This window comes from Xiphophorus couchianus, chromosome 16 (assembly GCF_001444195.1).
Source record: "Xiphophorus couchianus chromosome 16, X_couchianus-1.0, whole genome shotgun sequence".
In the NCBI taxonomy this organism is placed as follows: domain Eukaryota; kingdom Metazoa; phylum Chordata; class Actinopteri; order Cyprinodontiformes; family Poeciliidae; genus Xiphophorus; species Xiphophorus couchianus.
Window position 1 is genome coordinate 19,634,499 of NC_040243.1, and position 20,724 is coordinate 19,655,222.

General features: G+C 43.8%; 1 protein-coding gene across 4 annotated transcripts; it reads left to right on the forward strand.

The window, feature by feature from the left end:
• The first annotated feature begins 341 nt into the window (after positions 1 to 341).
• On the forward strand, positions 342 to 19,343 carry tcf20 (transcription factor 20). Of its 4 annotated transcripts, none has more exons than XM_028042382.1 (6): positions 342 to 916; positions 3,651 to 11,518; positions 13,518 to 13,611; positions 13,727 to 13,776; positions 13,889 to 13,986; positions 17,807 to 19,343. In XM_028042382.1, exons 2-5 carry the CDS (start codon positions 4,613 to 4,615, stop codon positions 13,946 to 13,948), a joined length of 7,110 nt encoding a protein of 2,369 aa, XP_027898183.1. In that variant the 5' UTR covers positions 342 to 916; positions 3,651 to 4,612; the 3' UTR covers positions 13,949 to 13,986; positions 17,807 to 19,343. The 4 variants fall into 4 exon arrangements, with proteins under 4 accessions (XP_027898183.1, XP_027898181.1, XP_027898185.1 ...); XM_028042380.1 differs by lacking the exon at positions 17,807 to 19,343 and adding an exon at positions 14,996 to 17,362 and having other exon boundaries at positions 13,727 to 13,790; XM_028042384.1 differs by lacking the exon at positions 17,807 to 19,343 and adding an exon at positions 14,996 to 17,362.
• The last annotated feature ends 1,381 nt before the right edge of the window (positions 19,344 to 20,724 follow it).

Consider the following 20,724-nt stretch of genomic DNA (forward strand, 5'->3'; position numbering starts at 1 on the left):
CTCACAAACGTTCTTCCATCTGTTGCCCTGCTCATTACAGACATAACCTTCTTTTATTGCGTTCAGTCCTGACTCCTCTCCATATTGCCTTTGTACCCTGGTGCCTTCATCAGGCTAATTCACTTTCACTTGACATGAAATATGAACAAAGAAGCAGAGCATGCTTATGCAAAAAAAAAAATTTTTTAAATCCATCTGTAAGCACTGATATAATCTTTAGATTGTGTGGCAGAAATACGCCAAGATCGATGAAAAAGCCAAAGCTTCACAGAAAGGAGGGGAGGTGGAGGGATGTGATGGAGACAGATGAGGGAGGGGGGTGTGCAGGAATATGAGTGTGTATGCATTTTCAAGGCGGTCTTTCTGTTGCAAGAAGAAGAAGAAGAAGAAGAAAAACAGGAAAGCGAATATCTGGAGCTGCTGATGGAGGAATGGAAGTGCATTTCCAGTGACGGGAAAGCACGTCTGGACAGTCTGCGCGCGTTGAAGGAGGCTTGAGGGAAGAGAAAGCGATGCGTTTCATTTTAGTTGGACATAGGTGGAAGCACCTCAGCGGTGTGTGAACGGAGGGGGAGAGAGAGGGGAACAAGAGCAGGGAGGGGGCGGGGGTGTATGGACCTCGCTGGTTACGGGACCCACAGGCACCCCGATTGTGCTCCGCTCTCATCATTTCTGGAGGTGTAAGGACAAAAGGAAAGAGAAGAAGAAAAGGCCCGGGTTCTGGGTGTCGTGACGGGGCCCCCGACGTCGCCGCCGCCGCCGCCGCCGCTTGGTTCGGGGTAGTCTGGGCTCGGAAGGCTGCGGGGGGAAAGCGGCGGAGCGGTCGACTCTAGGCTGGGGTTTCCTGCCACAGCAGCGGGATTGTCACAAAACAGCCTTTCACTCTTCGAGGGGCCTTGTGTTGCTGCGTTTCCAGGTATGCCTTCAGAGTGTTAGCTAGCCCCGTCTCTCCGGCTGACCTGCCTCTCCTCTCCTCCGGGGAACGTTTGCTGTGTTTATTTAGGGGGAAAAAAACAACAAAAAAACAACTAAAAGTCAGACTGCGAGACGGCAGTGTTGTTTTGTTTTTTTTGTAACGCAGTAGTCACGGCAGGTCTCCTGTTGGGAGACGTTATTTCTGCTGCTAGCTAACCCATTTACTGAGAGGCTCTGGTGATTTCCGAGGGAGTAACATCTGCACCTAATCACCTCTCAGTAGCTGCTCCTTTTTAGCCTGCTTTAACTATACGTTTTGTGTGCAGTGGCCTTTGTAACAACGCAATAAACACAAACCGACCGACTCAGAGATGCTATCGAGTGGTTCCATCTTAGCTAGCTCACAGTTTACGTGGCTAGCTCGCATATTTAATTGGAGATATCTGAGGTGTTTTAGCTAGGGCTAACCTGACAAGGCTAAAAGAGGCAGCAGCACTACAAAGCTAATTGTAATGCGTATTCTTTGCTGCCGGCTAATGTGTAGCCGCTGCATCTGCAGTGCAAGAAGCCCCCCAATGTGGTATTGATGGCAGTATGACAAACCTTACAAACAAACCAGAGCTAACGCTGGCTCATTCTCTGCAATAACACTGCGTCTGCTTGCATCAATTAGGCAGCTCTGCTGATGATTGACTGGCTGACAGGCTGCACTGAGACAGATTTTTTACATTTTTTTTATTTTATTTATTTATTGCTGCTGCACTGTTTTGTGGGTTGGAAATGCTGCTGCCTGGTAGTACACAACGAGATGTTTAGGGTTCCTGAACAGGAAGGGGAATACATGGCTACGATTTGATTGTCATCCAATTTTTTTAAATTTGGGAAAACGGGAACAGAAAATGGGGGAAGGGGAAAGTGCAGTTTGTTGCATGTTCCATTGCCTTATTTGACACATAAAGGTACAAAAATAGATTGTTCTAAGAAATGCACTTGATTTAATTATCCATCATCATCAAACGATTCTCCCCTTTTTTCAGTTGATCATCCATCCACACCCATATGTTTATTATTTATCCCCTGTTCAATATCCACGCATCTATACATTCATCTGTTATCTGGGGTTTTTTAGCCATAAATTTGAGTTCATCCTGCTGCCATTTATCTATTAGTTTGCCATCCATCAAGTTGTTTCTCAACCATTTTTATGTATATAATAAACATCCATCCATCAGTTCTGTCCATTTTTTTTGTTATCCATCCGTCCTTCTATTCATTGGCCATCCCTTCCCCCATCAGTCCGTCCATCCATCCAGTCGTCAGTCATACGCCAGTTTCTTGTTTTTGAAGGTTTTGCCCAAAATGAAGTGAAAACTTTTAAGTTTGAAAAGCTATGTAGTTTCAACACGGGGTTTGAACGAATTAGTATAAACCCTGGATGTTGTGATCAATGAATAACTCCTCCAGAACTGCTGTCCTTCAGATTTGCGCTCCGAAATCAAACGTAATCAAAACGAAGCGGTCCAAGCCGCAGCGCCGCTCTGATTGATTGGCTGTTGTCGCTCGGGCTTGCAGCCCTTCCTGGCCCTGTTTTACCACATGCTTTGCATTCAGCAGCACACTCGTTACAGAGTGGCCTTTGTTTCAGAAGCCACGCGCAGTTGTATTGGGGGACTACTAACACTTTTACAATGCAGTTGAAGCAGATAAAGAGGCCTGTCCTCACAAATGGCAATTAAAGATACTGACCCCGCCCCCCCATGAAAGCTGGTGCGATCCTGCCTCTAGCTATCTCCCAAAACAAGTCCCAGTATTGGACATGTGATAAGGACTTTAGTTTGTCTCGGATCTTTCACAAGGTTATTTGTTTACATAATAAAAGCGAGTGTTTTACTCTGTCGGCTAAAATGAATCCCCAGCTTTTTAAAAATTGTATTTTATTTTTTTCTTCCAACAAATCTGTTTGCTATAGGCCACAGGAGACGGCGAGAGCATGCATTGTTAAAGCAAGAACAGATGCAACGCTCTCACAGTGCATATTAAAATACGAGCAGGAATTTAATGCAGTGCTCATATTAAATTAAAATCCAGTAATGACTTGAATGGGTAATATAAGTGCCATGTGGTAACGCTCATATCATTGTTGCTTCAGTAAACACTGCGTCCTGTTATTGAGCTGAAATTATACGGCAGTGTAGTAGCAACATCTTTAGGTATATTTGATTGTTTATATTAAATAGGTAAAGCTTCAGCAATAAAATAAACATCCCAAGTTCAGGAGGGCTAAAAAATCATAAAATATGAATATAAATAAATTGTTTATTAAATGCATTATTGATACCTGTGGAGACGCTCAAACCTTTTGGCCAGAGATTGGAATTGGCTAAAATTCCCTGAACAATTGGGTGATTGTTGTTACATGTCAGATAAAGGTCTGGGACTGATGTTTTTATGCAAAAATTGGGTTAATTGTTGATTTCACACGTTTTCTGGTGAATTACAATAGCAAAACTCTTATCAGTGAGTGAACAACACCTTATGTGTTATGGTTCAGAATCAGCAGGTCAGAACTCAACGAAGTCCCAAAATCTGAATCGGATAAAAATGATCAAAGTGATAGCTAAAATCTCTTGTTTTATAATGCATATTAGAATATTCCTCAAGTTCTGTTTAATTGAAAATTAAGAATGTTACACTTCCTTAGTCCTTTGACGTTTCTTTTTTCATTTGTTTTCCAGGCCAACATCTGATGGAAACCTGAATGCCGTATTGTGTGTGGATTTACAGATAACCCAAACTGGAATTGATGGAATCTGAGGTGGAATAAATGGATTACCCTGTTTTGGAAAACTGTTGCCGTGGAACTATTTGAGGTTAAATGACGGTTGACAAAGAACAGCAAATTGAATGCTGAAGGCGGCCGGGAGAGCACGGCCGCCTTCAGAGAAGTCTGAGGAGTTCAGAGGAGTCTGAACACACACCCCAAAAAAAAGAGTACCGCAAAAGGGACCAAATGCATCAACCGGTCAAATGAGTGTAAAAATAATTTCATCTGGCACCCAACAGCTGACTAGACTATCCATGGAGACTTTGCTTTTTGGAATGATTAATGAGGATCACTGTTTAGACTTCTTGATTCTCTCCGGGTGGGTTTTGTGTCACACAGGTGTGAGTCAAATCCACAGACAGTCGCACACAAGAAGGAGCTAAAGGATCACTGCAACAGAGCAACTTGCGTGTGTCTTTTGAGACTTTTGTTTCTGAATTTTTACCTTTGGATTGGAACGTCTGTGGAGTTTATCCGTATGAAGAAAATCCCTGCTGGCCATGTGGAAGTCCATGATATTTCTTTCACTGTGCCAAACGAATTTTGCTTTTTGGAAATGAACTAATGCATCTCTGCATATCTCCTGAAAACTTTGGAGATTAGCAAACAATCAACAGTCACGCTGAACTGTTTTTTGGGGTTTACTGGTCACTGATAAAACTACAAAGAGTTCCACAAATAACCCCAGAGGAGGAGATTTTGATATCTGTGATATAAATGTATAGTTTTTACAATTTCTTGTTTTCCTGCCAGGCTGTTGACTCTCTTCATGGTTACTGCCATAAGCCTGCCAGTTTTTCAGTCTGAAGCATTCCCTTCTATTTACACTCACAGATTTTTTTCCTTTTTTAAATCTGAATTCGGGGGGAAAAAATGCAGAATTTCTCCAACAGCCCGGCTCCACCCTCAATCCCTCCTGGATTCAGCGGGAGGAGCGTGGGCGGACCGCCGTATCCCCCTCAGCCAGTGGAGCCCCAGATCTCTCCGAGGATGATGGAAGATTACGTCGGGATGCAGCAGCAGAGCATTCACAGAGGCCACCACCATCCGAGCCAAGCCAGCCACATGCTTGCGTTCGGCGTGAGGAACAGAGGAGCTTTGGAGCTTCCGCCAACACAGGGTAACGTCCACGCCGGTAACAATAACAACCCCTACAGGAAGGAGGCTATGGAGTTTTATTTTTCAATGGGTGGAAAAGACAGACATAGGAGGGGAGGGATGGGCTATGGGGGAAGTTTTGGGTACCCCGGTATCGATGGACATATACCTCACCAGTATCGACATCCTGGATCCAGTTCTGTTACATCGTCTGGCCTGATGTCGCCATACCCAGTGGATTATGGCTCTAGTGCCGGTTCAGGGGGCGCTGCTGGAGCCTTCTCTCCTTCCCATCAGTACAATATGAATCAGAACCCTGTGATGCAGTCAGTTCCAGGCTCTCAAATGCAACAGCGCCAACATGGGCAGAGCTTTCCTCCTGTCCACCAGGCACAGCAGCAAAGAAACTACCCACACTCCGGGCACAGGATGACCCCACAGTACCATTACTCTCCACAGGGGGGAGCATCCACAGGGTCATCTGGAATGTACAGCCCACCTCTGCAGAGATATCTGGATGGAGCTGCAAACAGCAGCTTTGATCCTAAAGTCAACAGTTCCCCAAGTGTCAACACTAGCTCCAATTCAGTCTCTAGTACAGGCACTGCTAATAACGTGGGCCCTGTGGAGAATGTTCAGCAGAGCTATCCAGCTTCGAATTATTCTGGATATCTCCCACAGTCTCATTCACTTCATAAGCAAGCCACACTACAGCACAGAAACTCGCAGCACAGTTTAGGGGTTGGTTATGACGGATCTCTGAAAATGCCTCACCAGGGTCTGCCTGCAGGCAGCATTTTTGCAAAACATCATCAAACCTCCAACCCAAGTATAGCTCAGCCATCCTCCCAAGAAATAGCCAAATCCCCTATGCATTCTAATGCGCAGCAAACTCAAATGAACCAAAACTTTAGCCCGATATCAAACCCCTCCCCTGCTGCCTCTGCAGTTCATTCCCCCAGCTGTAGCTCTTCTCCTTCCCCTCTAATGGGGGTTTCTGAGGCACTTGGGAATGCCTCAAATCACGGCCCTCCCATGTCGAGCACCCGTAGCGGCCCTGGCCACAGTAGGCTACTGCAGACCGCACCTCAGTTGAGTCCCACACCCAACTCAAATAGCAGCGTCAGTAGTTGCGGCAGCAGTGGCAGCCACAAAGCTCACAGCCTGAGCGCAGTTGGGGGGAGCAGCCTACCTCCAGTGGGTCGAAATAAAATGAGCCAGGGATCCCGAGAGGAAGGCTCCTCTGTTTATTCCACTTCCTCTCTTGACAGAATGCAGGATGCCGGCCTGAACAGTCTCAATGCCTTGAGCTCCCAAGTAGCCAATTTACCGAACACAGTACAGCACATGCTCCTCACTGACACGGTGTTCTCGCACAAGAAGAGAGACGGCGGGCAAGCGCCACACGCGGCGCACTGCGTGCCCCCATCGCAACCCAGGAGCCGGAATTTAAGTGCAGCCTCGAGCGGCAGCACAGTCAAAGACGTCAGAGCTGGTGACGGGGCAGAGGAAGACTCAACTCTGCTACCTGTTGGAGCGCCGTCTGGGACCAAAGTGGAGCCAGAGGAGCAGCTGGCTGAGAGGGAGCGGGGGAGAGCAAGGCAGGTGAGTGGTGCGAGCTCTGGGTCTGAAGTTACGAGCTATAATCCAACCCAAACGCAACCTGGACAGACATGTAATGTTAAAATACTCGTCCTCGAATCACAGTCAAAAGAAGCAGCAGAAACTAAAACAAAAGAAATTAACATTCCTTCATCAGCAGCATCTCTATCCTCTGAAGGTAGTCTAACTTTACATTCAGCACCACCAGTTTCCTCATCCCCCTCCTCCTCTTCCAATATTCCTCCTGCCACAACACAGAATTGTGTCTCAGAAACTGGTTTGGCATATAATGACCATAGAGGTGGAGAAATTAAAAAGGAAAGTGAAGCAGCAGCTGAGAAAACACAGAAGGTCAGCAGCCAAATGCAACAAGATGGAGGAGTGAGTGCAAAAAATGGCCAGGAAAAGAAAAGCATGTTGCACTCAGAGTCCAAGTCGCACATTAACAAGGAGGAAGAAAAACAGGCATTAGAGGAACAGCAAAGCATCAGTAGCGTTGGTGTGATTGTTTCAAGTCACACTGACAAAAGTAAGCATCCCCAAGACAATTGTGTGGAAGAGAGAATGCCACTCTCTTATTTAAAAGAGGCAAGCAGCCATAATGGGGAGGAAGGTGTAGATCTTAGTCTGTATTCGTCCCATCATCAAAAGTCAAACAGTGGGAGGTCTCCGAATCCTCCCCAAACTGCTTCGCATAAATACAGCTACCCAGAATCAACATATGGCTCAGATTTGTCGATAAAAAACAGAGTGAGGGCCGGCACAGGCTCTGTAATGGAAACAAACCCCAGATTCTTTGGATACCAGCTCTCGCAGGTCGGTTACAGTCATGTGCATCCAAAAGATGGGTCCAGTTCTGGGGTTGAGATGCTAGTGAAGAGAAGTCATGGGGTGGGGTCTAAAGCTCAGGATGAGAACTCACAGATGCAGCAATTCCCAAGTCTCCTGCAAGAAGTTCTTCAGGGTTACAATTTAGACAGACGCTATAGTAGACAGGAGCAGACGTTCCCTGCACGTCATCAAGCCCCACAGCAGTTTCCATCTAGACATTCACTTGACATCACTGAGGGTTTGTCTTACTCGGCTCAAATTGTAAAGACCACAAATCGGAAACATGGAAGTGATCCGGATTTTGCCACAGATACTCAGTCCTTAGTAAAGTCAGAGGTCTCTAATGCTAAGATTATTCAAAATGCTGAAAAACCTGACATGGGTGTGTCCCAGAGCCATTTAGCACAGACTGTAGATTCCCAGCAGTCCCCAGCTAAACACATCAACTTATCTGACTTCTCTATGCCGCAGAGAAAAACATTATCTAATGTACAAGAGCTCCTTTTGCAAGAGCCGGAACCGTTAACTCTCACTTCTCAAACCGAGCCCCAGAAATCAGGATCCACATTAGCCCCGTCGGAACGGCGATCCGTCATCTGCGACGTGTCGCCGAACCGACGTAGCACACCAGAGCGAGAAAGGGAGGGGGGGAAAGAAAAGGAACGGGAGAAAAGTCAGAGTGCAGCCTCGGTGATCCAACAACCATTTTCTTCTCCAGCTGCACCAAGTGATCTCAGTAAAAAGGATGTTATAGAAAAGCAAGTGAAAATGGAAATGGTGCACAAAGAGTCTGGAAATTCACAAAATGAGAATAATGGCAGTCAATCTGAGGCGGAGTATCATTCTAAACCTCCTCATTTGTCAAGTGGGGTAAGTGCTGACCCGTACAGGCGTGGCACTGTCGATATAACCCCCATGCCCTCACACCCTGTGAGCATGACTGCTTTGACCTCACCAACAAGGCATCACTCATATCTTCATGGAGTCGATCTTTCGTCCGGCAGCAGTGGTACATTTCCGTACCAATATGGAGACTCAAGAGAAGATAACGTGATGTCACGGAGTAATCTGCAGTTTTCCTCTCACCATCCCTTTCACCATTTACCTCCTCAGTCTCAATCCACCAGTAAACTTCAAATGTATCCGCATACACGTGGCCCCCCACACCCTCCTCACGACATTAGTGAGTGGGTAAAAGCCATAAACAGGCCTCCGAAGGATATGATGATGATGCAGCATGGATCTTCTCCTGGGAGACACAAGGTTAACCAGTCAGAGCAGAGACAGCGATTAATCCCACTGGCTGACATCCAAGTTGAACACACGAGCAAAACGCAGTCAGTGCATCATCAAAATCCTTACCATGATATGAAAATATGGGAGTCTACACATCCTAGGAGAGAGGGCGCTCGGATGATGGAGGGAGACGCCTACTATAGGGCCCAACCTCCTCCTCTTCCTGGCCCTCCTCCTCTAGCTTCACACAGTCACGTTCCGACACAACTGACTCACAGCCACAATGCTGTCAAATCCGAGGAATCCAGAGGAGCTACAGACGAGGCCAAACATGCCTGTCCACCTTCCCCATCCATCTCCTCTAAGCCTCCTTCAGACACAAGCACCACTCAGCCACAGCGTCCAACAAAAACCGGAGGTTCCGGAGACACAAATCCCCTGATTTTAAGAAGAAGGGTTCGGTCTTTCATATCTCCCATTCCTGCAAAAAGACTGCTCCAGGACTCACCTCAGCAGAGAGTCGCTACAAACTCTCATCACTCCCCTGGAGCTCAGTCTGAGCCCAGCCATCACAACGACGATGACTCATCCACCACAGAGGTGCCATGTCCTCGGCTCTCCTCCCCACAGCCAGGTGAGAACAGCTTCCTACAACCGCTGTCTCCTTCAGGTGGTAACACCAAGGTTTTGGCTGCCAGAAAAGGACGAGGCTTGAAACTGGAGGCAATAGTGCAGAAAATTACCCCAAATATTAAAAAGCCAGCAGCCCCTACCGATGATGAGTCAAATCATTACCCTGGTTTCCTGCACTCAGACATCCCAGCGTTTAATGAGTCACAGGATCAAGACTTGGCAAATTTCCCCAGGGTTGCAGGAGGAGAGGATAGTTACATGGATGAAAGTCATTCATTAAACAACATGATTCCATTTAGAGGAGTTGATGAAACCGGGCTTTTACCCACATCTTCCTTCCCATGTGAATCCCATCAATCATCTCAAGTCAAGCAGCAAGACTTTAACTTCGGTTTAGGGGCCACCGTGGCGTCTGCATCAGGTGATAAGGAAGACTTTGCTTTGCTCGGCCCATTACCTCCTCCCCCACCTCTTCCCCGCCCGGTCCAGGGTTCTCCGCCTCCGTCTTCATCTGCCCTGTCGGACATTCAGCATTTTACAAACACATACCAGCAGCTTGAGACTCGAAGGGGAGAGCAATCTGCTGCTAACCTCCTTCGACAGAAACTCCAAGAATCTGGCATGGGATTTGAGGATTACCCTGGCAGCGACTACTACGGGACCACCCCGCCCCACCAAGGCCACATGCTGAACAGACAACATCAGATGTCCTCTGGAAGGTCCAGTCTGTCGCCGACAGACTCAAAGCCATTGGAGAATGTTGTGCCCAAGGGCTATTTCCCATCTGGCAAGAAGAAGGGCAGGCCCGTTGGAAGCGTGAATAAGCAAAAACGGGCTCAAACCCAAGTCCCGGTGCAGGCCCAGGCTCAAATCCAACCACAGAGCACAGCTCTAAGTGTTCCCCCACTTCCAACCACTCCACCCCCTCCAACCCCAGCACCTGCCTCCACCCCACCAGCAACACAAACTCCCAGCAGCACATCAACCCCTACCATACCCACTCTGTCAGAAAACACAAACACTCCCCCAATAGCCCCCCCTGTTCTGACCCAAGTGGTGAAAGCTGACGTCGAGAGTGAGGACACGCAGCCAGAGACTGAGGCAAAACAGGTGCGATGCAGACGCAGAGGCGTGAAAGTCGACGGCGAGGCGCTGGAGGTGAGGGGGCGGCAGAGGAGGAGGAGGAGAGCACCGGTACCTGCGGCACCACCCATATCTAAAGATGAGCCAGATGCACCTTTGGGGGCAACGGGGAGTTTCAGCACAAACAGAGGTTGCCCAGATCCAAATAGAAAAGGCCTGTTTATTCCTCACATCCATGTGGAGAAAAAAATACCTGAGATCGGAGCTGTGTGCACTATTGTTAACGCCGAGGACGACAAAATGAGAGGAGAGCGCAGTGCAGCGGGAGGAAAAGCAGGAGGTGTTGGAATTGATTCGCTCCTGACCTCAGCGCTTTCCTCCCAGTTATCTCGGAGAGACAGAGAGTTGGAGAAAAGGGAGACGGATGAGGTGGAAACCACACTTCAGTCAGGCAAAGCACTTCCTTCATCTGGCTATGTCGTTACAGGGTCTGTGATCACAGAAACCAATCACTCCGGGCGCCTGCTGTGCTGTCTGTGCCAGAAATGGGCAAACTACAAACATCTTGGAGATCTCTACGGGCCATACTATCCGGCTGAATACGCCGCAAAGCTCCCCAAGAACCAGCCCCAGATCAGACAGTGTCAGCCCTCTACAGGCCCAAACAAAACTGGACCAAATTTAGACATGAACGCTTTGAGTACACTTCAAGTCACACCAACACGGCTCGCTCAGTTCAACATCCCCTCATCTGAGAACGACAATTTCTGCTCAAACCCAGCAGAGAGAACTGCCTTCACAGCCCCAACAGAGGAGATGATGATGATGATGTATATGCCCGGAAAGCTCAGCAACAAAACACCTTTAGCCTGGGAGAAAAGCCCTGATCTGCGACCTATCCCTGAGCTTAAAAGAGAGCCAGACCTTGAAGGCGACCAGCAGCAGCAACAGGCACAGAAGCAGCAGCCGCAGCAGCAGCTGACAGACGACACTCAGCAGCGACCTCAGCACAGAAAGCTGACCTCACATCCCCGCTTTAAAAGGCGACACAAGTCCAGCGAGGACTCCCCTCGGATGGTTCCATCCAACAGTAAGGCTTCCCTGCCTTTTCAGCCCCCTCCGCCTGCCTTGGACTCCCTGGGGCCCTTGGCACAACTCGCACAGCTGCCACAGATGCCCATGGACCCAGAGGAGCTGTGGGTGCATGAAGGATGTATAGCATGGACAAGTGGAGTGTACCTCGTCAATGGGAGACTGTACGGCCTGCAGGAGGCACTAGATGGAGCCAGAGAAACTGTGAGTATCAGCTGTATTTGTCCCTTTTACTGTATGCCACAAGTTAAGTCAAAGTTTACTTATGGGACATTTACAACAATCTCAAGTGACCAAAATGCTTCATAACAATGACATCATCATAGGTAGATGAAGGAAAGAACAAAAAATAAAATATACAATAATATTTTAGTCAAACTTGTATCTAAATTGTATCTTTTTCTCTTTGTTTTTCCTCTTGAAAGGTAGGTTTATGTCCAAGTCAATCGTTTTGCTTTTGTAGATGGGTCAATATTGGATTTTTTATGTTTTTTGTACTACATTTTTGGCCTCTAGGTAAATTGAAATAATAATAATTAAAAAAAGTAATTTAAATTCCAAATAAACAAATCAGTGACACAGTGTATATATATATATATATACACAGTACAGACCAAAAGTTTGGACACACCTTTCTAATTCAATGGGTTTTCTTTATTTTCATGACTATTTATAAGGCAAGAAATCCCACTTATTAACCTGACAGGGCAGGTTGACCTATGAAGTGAAAACCATTTCAGGTGACGACCTCTTGAAGCTCATCAAGAAAATGCAGAGTGTGTGCAAAGCAGTAATCACAGCAAAAGGTTGCTACTTTGAAGAAACTAGAATATAAGGGCTATTTTCTGTTGTTTTACACTTTTTTTGTTTAGTGCATATTTCCACATGTGTTATTCATAGTTTTGATGCCTTCGGTGTGAATCTACAATGTCAATAGTCATGAAAATAAAGGAAACTCATTGAATTAAAAGGTGTGTCCAAACCTTTGGGCTGTACTGTGTGTATATATATATGTATTTAAAAGTGTGTGTGTTAACAGAAACAAAAAAAAATAGATAAGTAAAAGAATCAATTTACAAACAGTAGTTTAAAGAATCTGCATTTTCTGGTGTGAATACCAGACATGAAGATCCCTGTAATTATTTTCAGGGATGAAAATGATTACAGTTATTATTACAGGGACTACACTGCCAGGTAGTGGTGTGCTGCTTCAATAGCACACCACTACTTACCACTACCTCACCTACTATTGAAGCAGGTGAGGAGGTGCATGAATTACAGCCAGTCTGTTGTTTCCTTCGGCACCATTGTTTTTTATTACTTTAGCCTATTCTAAAAAAAAATCCACAATCTGATGTAGATTATAGAAAAACTCATTAAGAGAAGCAAAGGAAAATTGAAAAGTCCATGAGAGAGGTTTACTAGTGCTACTATTGTGCAATCAATATTAAATGATTAGGAGAGAGATACTTTTACAACTTAATGAGACATTTTTGTTTTTTGTTTAGAAATTATCTCCAGACACTGCAAGAAAAATAGCTGAAACTCGTTTTTTATTTATTTATTATTTTACTTCTATATATGAAAACCACTGCCTGCTTCTATAAATGTTATAGGTGTTAAAATAGACCAGATTTGTTGTAGAAGATTTTTGGGACATACAGATCATAAAACTCCACTATGGTAAATGTTTTTTACTCTGAAAGTGTTAATAGAATTAGGGGTGCACCGATAAATTGTCTGGCCAAAGAAGTGGCCCCGATTTCCTTAATTTTGGTGGTCGACCAATTTTACATGTGAAACCGATCTCATCCATCAATCTTTGCTCCCTCCTCGAATGTCTGAAAATCAGCCACTGTCCTCTTGTGCTCTGCCATGAGCGAGGACTGACTGATGGACCCGGATGGTTAACAATAGTCACCCCTCTGTTCCCAATGTAGCGAATGTGCCACTATATTTAGCAACTTTTTAAACAACAACAACAAAAAAAAACGGTATTGGCAAATCAGATGTTTTAAAGATTGTGATCGGCCGTAAAACTGCAGTCGGTGCGCCCCTATTTAGAACTAATGGCAAATGTCAAAACTTCAGGCTGGAAAAGTAATAAAGCATATTTATAGCAACCCTAATTTTATATCTAGTATGAGCTTTGTTAAAAGCTGTTGGTCACTTGCCAGTTTTAAGATTATTATTTATTCACCAGAGCTGCTCGTTCTGCGAGATAGTTGGCTCGACGCTGGGCTGCTACAGTAAAGGCTGCACGCTCCGCTACCACTACCTGTGTGCTATTGAAGCAGGTGAGGAGGTGCATGAAATTCATACAGCCAAGTCTGTTGTTTCTTTCAGCACCATTGTTTTTTTGGGGGGTTTTTTTCCCCATTCATTTTTGGCATCCCTTTGTCTTTTACTCAGACTGTTCTCTGAATGAAGATAACTTCTCGCTGAGGTGTCCGAAGCACAAGGTAAAGAAGGAGAGGTTCGTTTTTCTCTGCCTTGTTCACCGTTTATTAGAATATTCCCACACGTGGAAAACTGTTGCGACCTTTTCTTTTTTTTTTCTCCCCATTAATCCAGTTTACCCAGAGCATCCGGCCAGCCAAGCCAGTGTATGTGGAGCAGTCAGAGAGAGGCTGAGGGAAACTGGGAGAAGGAGGAGCCGGATTTGGGGAGCTGTAAGTCAACACTGACTTGGTACCAGATTTAAAAAAAGATTTTTATTAAATCGCAGAACGTGGCTCAGATCTAAACCTAAACAGAAAGTTATTCATCTCCAATAAGTTGTATTTAAAATGATAAATTCTCTGTTTTCTCAGATTTTTGCATTTAAAGGCGCAGCTTAGCCCTCTAATGTCGATGTCCGCTCGCTGGGGCGGGCGTGACGTGATGCATTCAAAAGGCTACTGCAACCAAAATGGCAGCATGCCAAGTGTTCATTTCAACTTGGTTGGACAGCACAGACTTTAAACTTTATGAAAGTAGTGTTTTTATATTGGTTTTGTTTTTTATTTACTTCCAAATAAAACCAGATTTGGGATCAATCATTTTCGCCATAATTTTAAGTGCTTGAATGCAATATGACACCAATTTGTTTTCGATTTTCTCAAATGCACCACATTTCTACAACAACCAATGAAAAAGTTTTTGTCAGTATGCTGGCACGGTAGAGTGACGGACGTGGTGAGAGAAGGGCTCTGGAGAGAGTTTTGGAAACGGGAAGAGCGCAGTGACGTTTTGGATTTTACTAGGAAAGTTTTCGGTGAGTCTTTTGGACTTTTAGTGTGTTAGTTAGAGTTTGTGAGTGTGTGTGCAGAACCACGACCTTAGCAGGTTAACTAGCCTTCTTAGGACCCTACTGTGACTATCACAGTCACAGTAGGGTCATCTGACAGAAAGACAGAAACCCGAGGAAACAATTATTTTTCCTGAAACTTGGAAAGTAAAAAGAAATTCACCTTCCTAAGTCTGAATAAACAAAACAGTTTTTTGCTTTCATCCAACCTTTAATTTGAATACATTCATTCAACGGGTAAGAAAACCCAAAATTAAGAAAATCTTGTTCTGCACATTTGTTATGTGTAATAATGCCTTTAAAATCATGTAACTTCTGATTAGGAACTCATGACTTCCTGTTGCTCTGGGGTACAGACATGACGTGACACAGAGACTCATTTCTTTAACCAGCGACCACTTGGATGTTTATCTCATCGCCATGCAGAGTGAGGAATGTACGGCAGTGAAAGAAACCTCCAAAGGGGCATCTTGGAGTCACCACATCTCCATAGTAACGATCGGATGATATCTAAATACCAATCAGATGAGTGTATTACGAGAAAAAATCGTTTTCCGTCACAAACATAAACATGGGGAGTTCGAGTGGAACTCTGTGGTTTGGTAATTGAGCTTTTTAATAAACAATCCAAAAATGTGGAAATCTCCTCATGCCTAGTGTTGATCATGGTGGAAGAGTTCTGATGTTGTTGGCCTGTTTCTCTTCAAACGGTTGGGAAATCTGATCATAAAATCGCAGATTTTCACACGTCATGTGGCTAAAGTACACAGCATGCTCCCATATTTGTTGGAAAAGAGAGAGAGATTTTTTTCTTTCAAGCTTCAAAGACATCTTTTTCCAGGGTGCCAATAAATCTGGCAATATTACCTCATTATTGCCAGTTTTTTTCATTATCTTAGACTGGTTCATACTGGTTGTTACTGGGCTGATATTGAAACAAATTTTAGATTGGGTATTGGTGACAATGTGCCTGATCCACAAGGGCAGATCTGTTGAACGCTTTGTGCTCTGAGCAATTCTTATTCCTATTCCCAATTGCACTTTCTGAACCATTTGAAAGAAGGTTTGTTGCAGTTTGTTGTTTGAATGTTTGACCACGGTAGTCAGCCAGTTTATCAGTTTCTTTATTCAGTTTACACTGGTTGCTCTGCTCCTAGTTGGACTGACTGAACAAATTAAAGTTCTTTTGTTTTTACATGTTTGACCAAACTTCTGAAGCAATTGGTGTATTTAAATGTGCTGTACTGGTGCAGAGTTAGCAAATAAAGTAGTGAATTCAGGGCATTTCTGTCTGTTTAAAAAGAAAAATACGTCTTTTGTCAATTCAGCACTGTTTTTCTGTATCGGATTAGTTTCAGCCGATACTGAACATCAGATATCTGTATTGGTATCGGAAGTGAAAAAAGTGGATCGGTGCATTCATACCTCATCCTCCCAAACTATGTCATTTAGCTCATTGCTGCACGAGCCACACTCCATTCATTCTTCTGCTCCCCTCACCTTTGTAACGGTACTCCTGTCGCTCGCTGTCACTTCCTCCCCCTCACATTCAAACCAACCAGTCTCCATGGAAACCAATCCACATATAGTATAGCTCATATTTCTGTCTGTTGACGTAGGTTTTATGAAGCCGATGTACAGCTCAGGCTTTGTCATCGGGGCGCATCCCTTTTTGTTTCTTTCAGTTTTACCTCTGAAAGTTTGAAGTATTCATTCCTCATTGAATGTTTTCACATCATGCAACAGCCACAAACTTTAATGAATTCTGATTATAGGTGATAGACCAGCAGAGAGTGGTGCATATTTGTGAACTGGAAGGGGAAGGGTTACGTAGTTTTTGGTGAGCAGTTCCCTCAAGGCAGTCGGTTGTATCTCTCAGCTTTCTAAAGATGGAAATGTTTGCCTATTCCTTTTTATGTACGGTAGATCTCAAGCTCAGTTACGTTCAGTGGAAAACATCTGTCGAAAATCTATTTTCTTTTAAAGTCTTGCCATGAGTCCCAGTTGGATTCAGGAGTAGATTTTAACTGTTGCACTTTTGACATCAACCTGAATTTTCTTTGATCTAAACAAGTGTTTCCCAGCCCTTTTTTTTTCTGTGCTCCCCATCCACAACCTAAAAAAAAAGTAAATTCTGTTTAAAATAGTTTAGATATTTTCTTTGAGCTTTCATCTGTCTGTCTAGGGATCAGATGTCAGGATGTACCAGCAGTTAAAGGCGCGTTTTTCTTTTTCTGTAACAAATGGCTAACTTTTTATTTCTGAATAAAGTAGAAATCAAGTTTTTTAAAAATTATTATTATAGTTTTCCGTCCTGAGAGCGATGGTTCTAATTCCACAAACTCATTCGGACACTTATTACTAAGAGCACCGTTTGATTCAATTGAAGGGTTTAATTGGGTTTAGTTCATGCTGAGATTCTGAAAATGTAAAATCAAATGAAACAATACTTGATTGATGTGAATCTACTCTAACAGTGACATTAACAATGCATCGGACAGGGAGCAGAAATGTTTTACTGCCATGTTTGGGTGTTGTTAAGCAGATGGAAGATTTTCAAATTCTAATTTTATCAATAACTTTAGGAGGAATGAATTCTCCTGAAGTGCGTCTTTATGCAGATGACACCGTGCTTCACACCAGTGTGAGGCGGGCTGTTAATGAGCTTCTGACTCACTTTAAGCTGCCGCAGCGATTAATGTTTGACGTAAAGCTGGCTCCGAATGTGAAGGAAACCAAACATATGTTGTTTAAAAGATTTTAAGAAATAAAACCTCATGCCTAATGTTGGCATTTCTAACCTAGAAGGAGTACTTATTTATCCAGAGAGCATCCTCCTACACATATTTAGTAATTTAGCTGAGTGATATATTATTTGTTTGGGTTCATATTGAGCACTTATTCAACAGATTTAGTTTCTCAGTCATTTATGAATGTTGTTGATTGTTGATGACATCACACAGATCATGCCAACCTGGTTTTTTGGCCCTCTTGAGTTGAGGAAAGAACACCACTACTATATAGTCTTATGCACAAATTGTATAGTTAAATGTCTTCCCACCTCATAATTACGCCGTCTTTTACACAAGTTCCCAATAGAATATGTTCAGATTTGTTTTTGTAGCATGGCAACATGTGTGCGAATACTTTTGGAAGGCACTGTATAGAAATGTTGTGATTGATAATTATTGTTTCTCTTCACAGGTACCTTGGACAGTAGGCCTCGGTGGGGGAAAATGTGAAGAGACCGGACGGGGATTCGTCGAGGAGAACGACTAAAGGGAATGTACAATTTCTCAAACTGAATCTGCATTACTTACATTTACAGGACAACGGAGAAAGCAAACCATTTTTACCAGAATCATCGCTCTTTACTCAAAAGCCTAAACAACACAGAGGAACTTAGCTGAGAAAAAAAAACAAAAACACAACCGTTAAAAAACCCCCGACAAACTACAGCGATCGAAGCGGGGACGAAATGAGACGTCGAGACTGACGGAGGGATTTCGCTGCAAAGAACAAAAAGAGACAAGCTTCTTCTCTAGGCTCTCTTTGATTTTCCAGACAACATAAAGCGTTAAACTCTTGCTTATCATTTTCTGCATCATCATTTACCTTTTTTTATCCTTTTGTTTGCTTTGAAGAGATGTAGCGGGAGCAAGTTGGGTGTCGAAACCCAAACAAACAAACAAACAAAAAAAAACCGATGTTCTGGGAGAGTTGGTGTCATTTTACCAGTTTAGTGTTTTTATGTTATGGTATTAGGATGATCGCAGTTATTACTTTAATCCTCATTATTTTGTATCCTCGTCAGTATTTACTTATGACAACAGAATGGATGTATGCCGCTTTATATTCAATCAACACGCGAGTTGGAATTTTTATTTTTTTATACTTTTCTGTCGCTTTTCCTGGAGAAGGAAAAACCCGAGCGTCTGATGTCTGGAATGTCAGGGTCGAGATTGCCACAAAGACATTATTGCCTTGGAGAATGGACATCTGTTGCCTTTAAGAAAAAGAAAGAAAAATGAACCCAAGTTGTGAATGAGTGAGCGATGTGTGTGCGCGTGCGTGGGACTGGAGGTGGGGGGGGGGGGAAATGCCGATATCTGGGTCTTTGATTCCATTTTTTTGGTCCTTTTTGAAAAGTGTTCTTATTTTTCATCACAGGGGTTTTTACGGTACAGATAGTATTCATTAAAAAGAGAAAGAAAAAAAAAAAAAATCAGATGGACAGTCTTATTTTTCAAGAACAGAACATTCATAATGTGCAAAGAGAGAGAGACTTGTAAGAGGATGAGATAACACTATGGACTGAGGCTTTGCTTGCCGTCTCTAACCGGGAGGACACATGAAGGACGAAACGGGGAGCTTTTTCCTCGTACGCTGGCGAAACGTTCGAAGTCGAGACGGAACCCGAAGCTTTTGGACGCGCGTTGCCACGCGACCGGCCGTTTCTGTCCTGGTCAAAGTGAGCCTGAACCAAGTACGTTCGAGAGAGGTTTCCCACTTCAGTGAAGCAGCGGCAAATGAAGCGGAAGATCCAAAATCCATTGCCATCAGATTTCAAAGTGAGTCATACATGGTGTTGTCTTTATTACTTTTTATTGTTATTCTTGTACAAAACAAACAAACGAAAAAAAAGGTCAAACTGAAAGACAGTTACACTATCGAAACCATGCTGTATTAGAAACCTGTCAATATGTATATGAATTATGAATACACTTAAAAATGCTTCAACTTTGTTTCAGCCTTCTTCATCAGATTTGTGCGGGGGGTTTTTTTTTTCTCTCTCTCTTTATTTTGTTGTTTCCCCTCCATGTCTTTCAATGTTTCCAGCTGACAGGCAGGGCCTGTTTCACACAGTCACACCCTCCATAGAAGATCTGACAAACGCACCGTTGAGTCTAAAAGAACCTGTTGCGGCAAGCCCAGGACGGGCATTCACCGCAGGTTTCAGGCAATAATTAAACAGTCCTGCGCTGATTTGTTCAAAGGATGAAAACAATCGTAGGGCTTGAGAAAGCCTTAATGGAGCTCAAGTTTAACGCTCACTTTATTGTTTCCCAAACCGGCAGGATGATGCAAATAATCCGGGAACAAAACTACAAGGACGACGTGGCAGATGCAGCAGAAAAGCTGTTTTCCTTTTTTTTCTTTTTTTGGTTGTTTGTGTTACAGACTATAAAACCTGTTTTATGTGATTCGTCTAAGACAGACTAAGCTGATTTTAATCTAACTAGTTAATACTTTGTACCGTCTCTTCCGAGTGGAACAGCTTTGGGTCTTCTGTAACATTTTATTAGACCACGCAGCTGACCGGTGGAGCCTTTTTCTTTATTGATTTGTTTTAGAGCGAAGGTCTCAAACTTGTTTTATTTTTCGTTTTCGCCCAATTTCAAAATCATGAATGCACTCAAAGGGCCGGTTGTGCCAGAATGTATCGATAAAACCCGTAAAGAAAAAAAAAAAACGGACAAAAGAATAATAAATGGCTGCCTCTGCATTCGATAAGTGCTTCTTAAAATTAAATATCTATTCACATTGATCCAGTCCCTCCAGGATTCACAATTGGGTTTCTTGTGATTTTTTTTTTTTCTGCAATCATAATCGCAAATTTTCTGCCGCTAGACAGACAACATAAGAATTGGGAGGACATTTGCCTGAATATTTATGTAAGTAACATTTTAGTTTGACACACGTTTTAGATCACTACTCTTCTGGAAGACCCAGAGACAACTCTTTTCTATTTCTAGTAGAATCCATCTGATTTCTGATGGAAATCTAATTTTACAAGGAGTTGAGGACGCCACGCTCTCTATTAAAGTTTCATAAGCCATTTGAAGAAAAACGCAACCACGGAGTCACAGATCCTCTACCAGAATTATCACGAACTTTGACCTCACTTGACCAACGCACACAGTTCAGGTTAAGGTGCCAACAGACTTTGTCAGCTGCCGCTTTGTTGCATTTATCTGGAACAAAATGAGAGGTCATGTTTGCCTCACTCTAGAACGGTGGTCCAGGGCCACACAAATTCATCCAGGGTCCCGCAAGAAAGCTTCCCGGGCAGCACTTTGGACGCCGCAGCCTTAATACATGGAGTTGTCATTTGAAAACG

Excerpts from the sequence above, each read along its gene's own strand:
- tcf20 (XM_028042380.1), top strand. The coding sequence starts at position 4,613 with ATGCAGAATTTCTCCAACAGCCCGGCTCCACCCTCAATCCCTCCTGGA. Across the intron at positions 11,519-13,517 it reads TAGATGGAGCCAGAGAAACT|AGCTGCTCGTTCTGCGAGAT; the intron begins GTGAGTATCAGC and ends TTTATTCACCAG. Across the intron at positions 13,612-13,726 it reads CCTGTGTGCTATTGAAGCAG|ACTGTTCTCTGAATGAAGAT; the intron begins GTGAGGAGGTGC and ends TCTTTTACTCAG.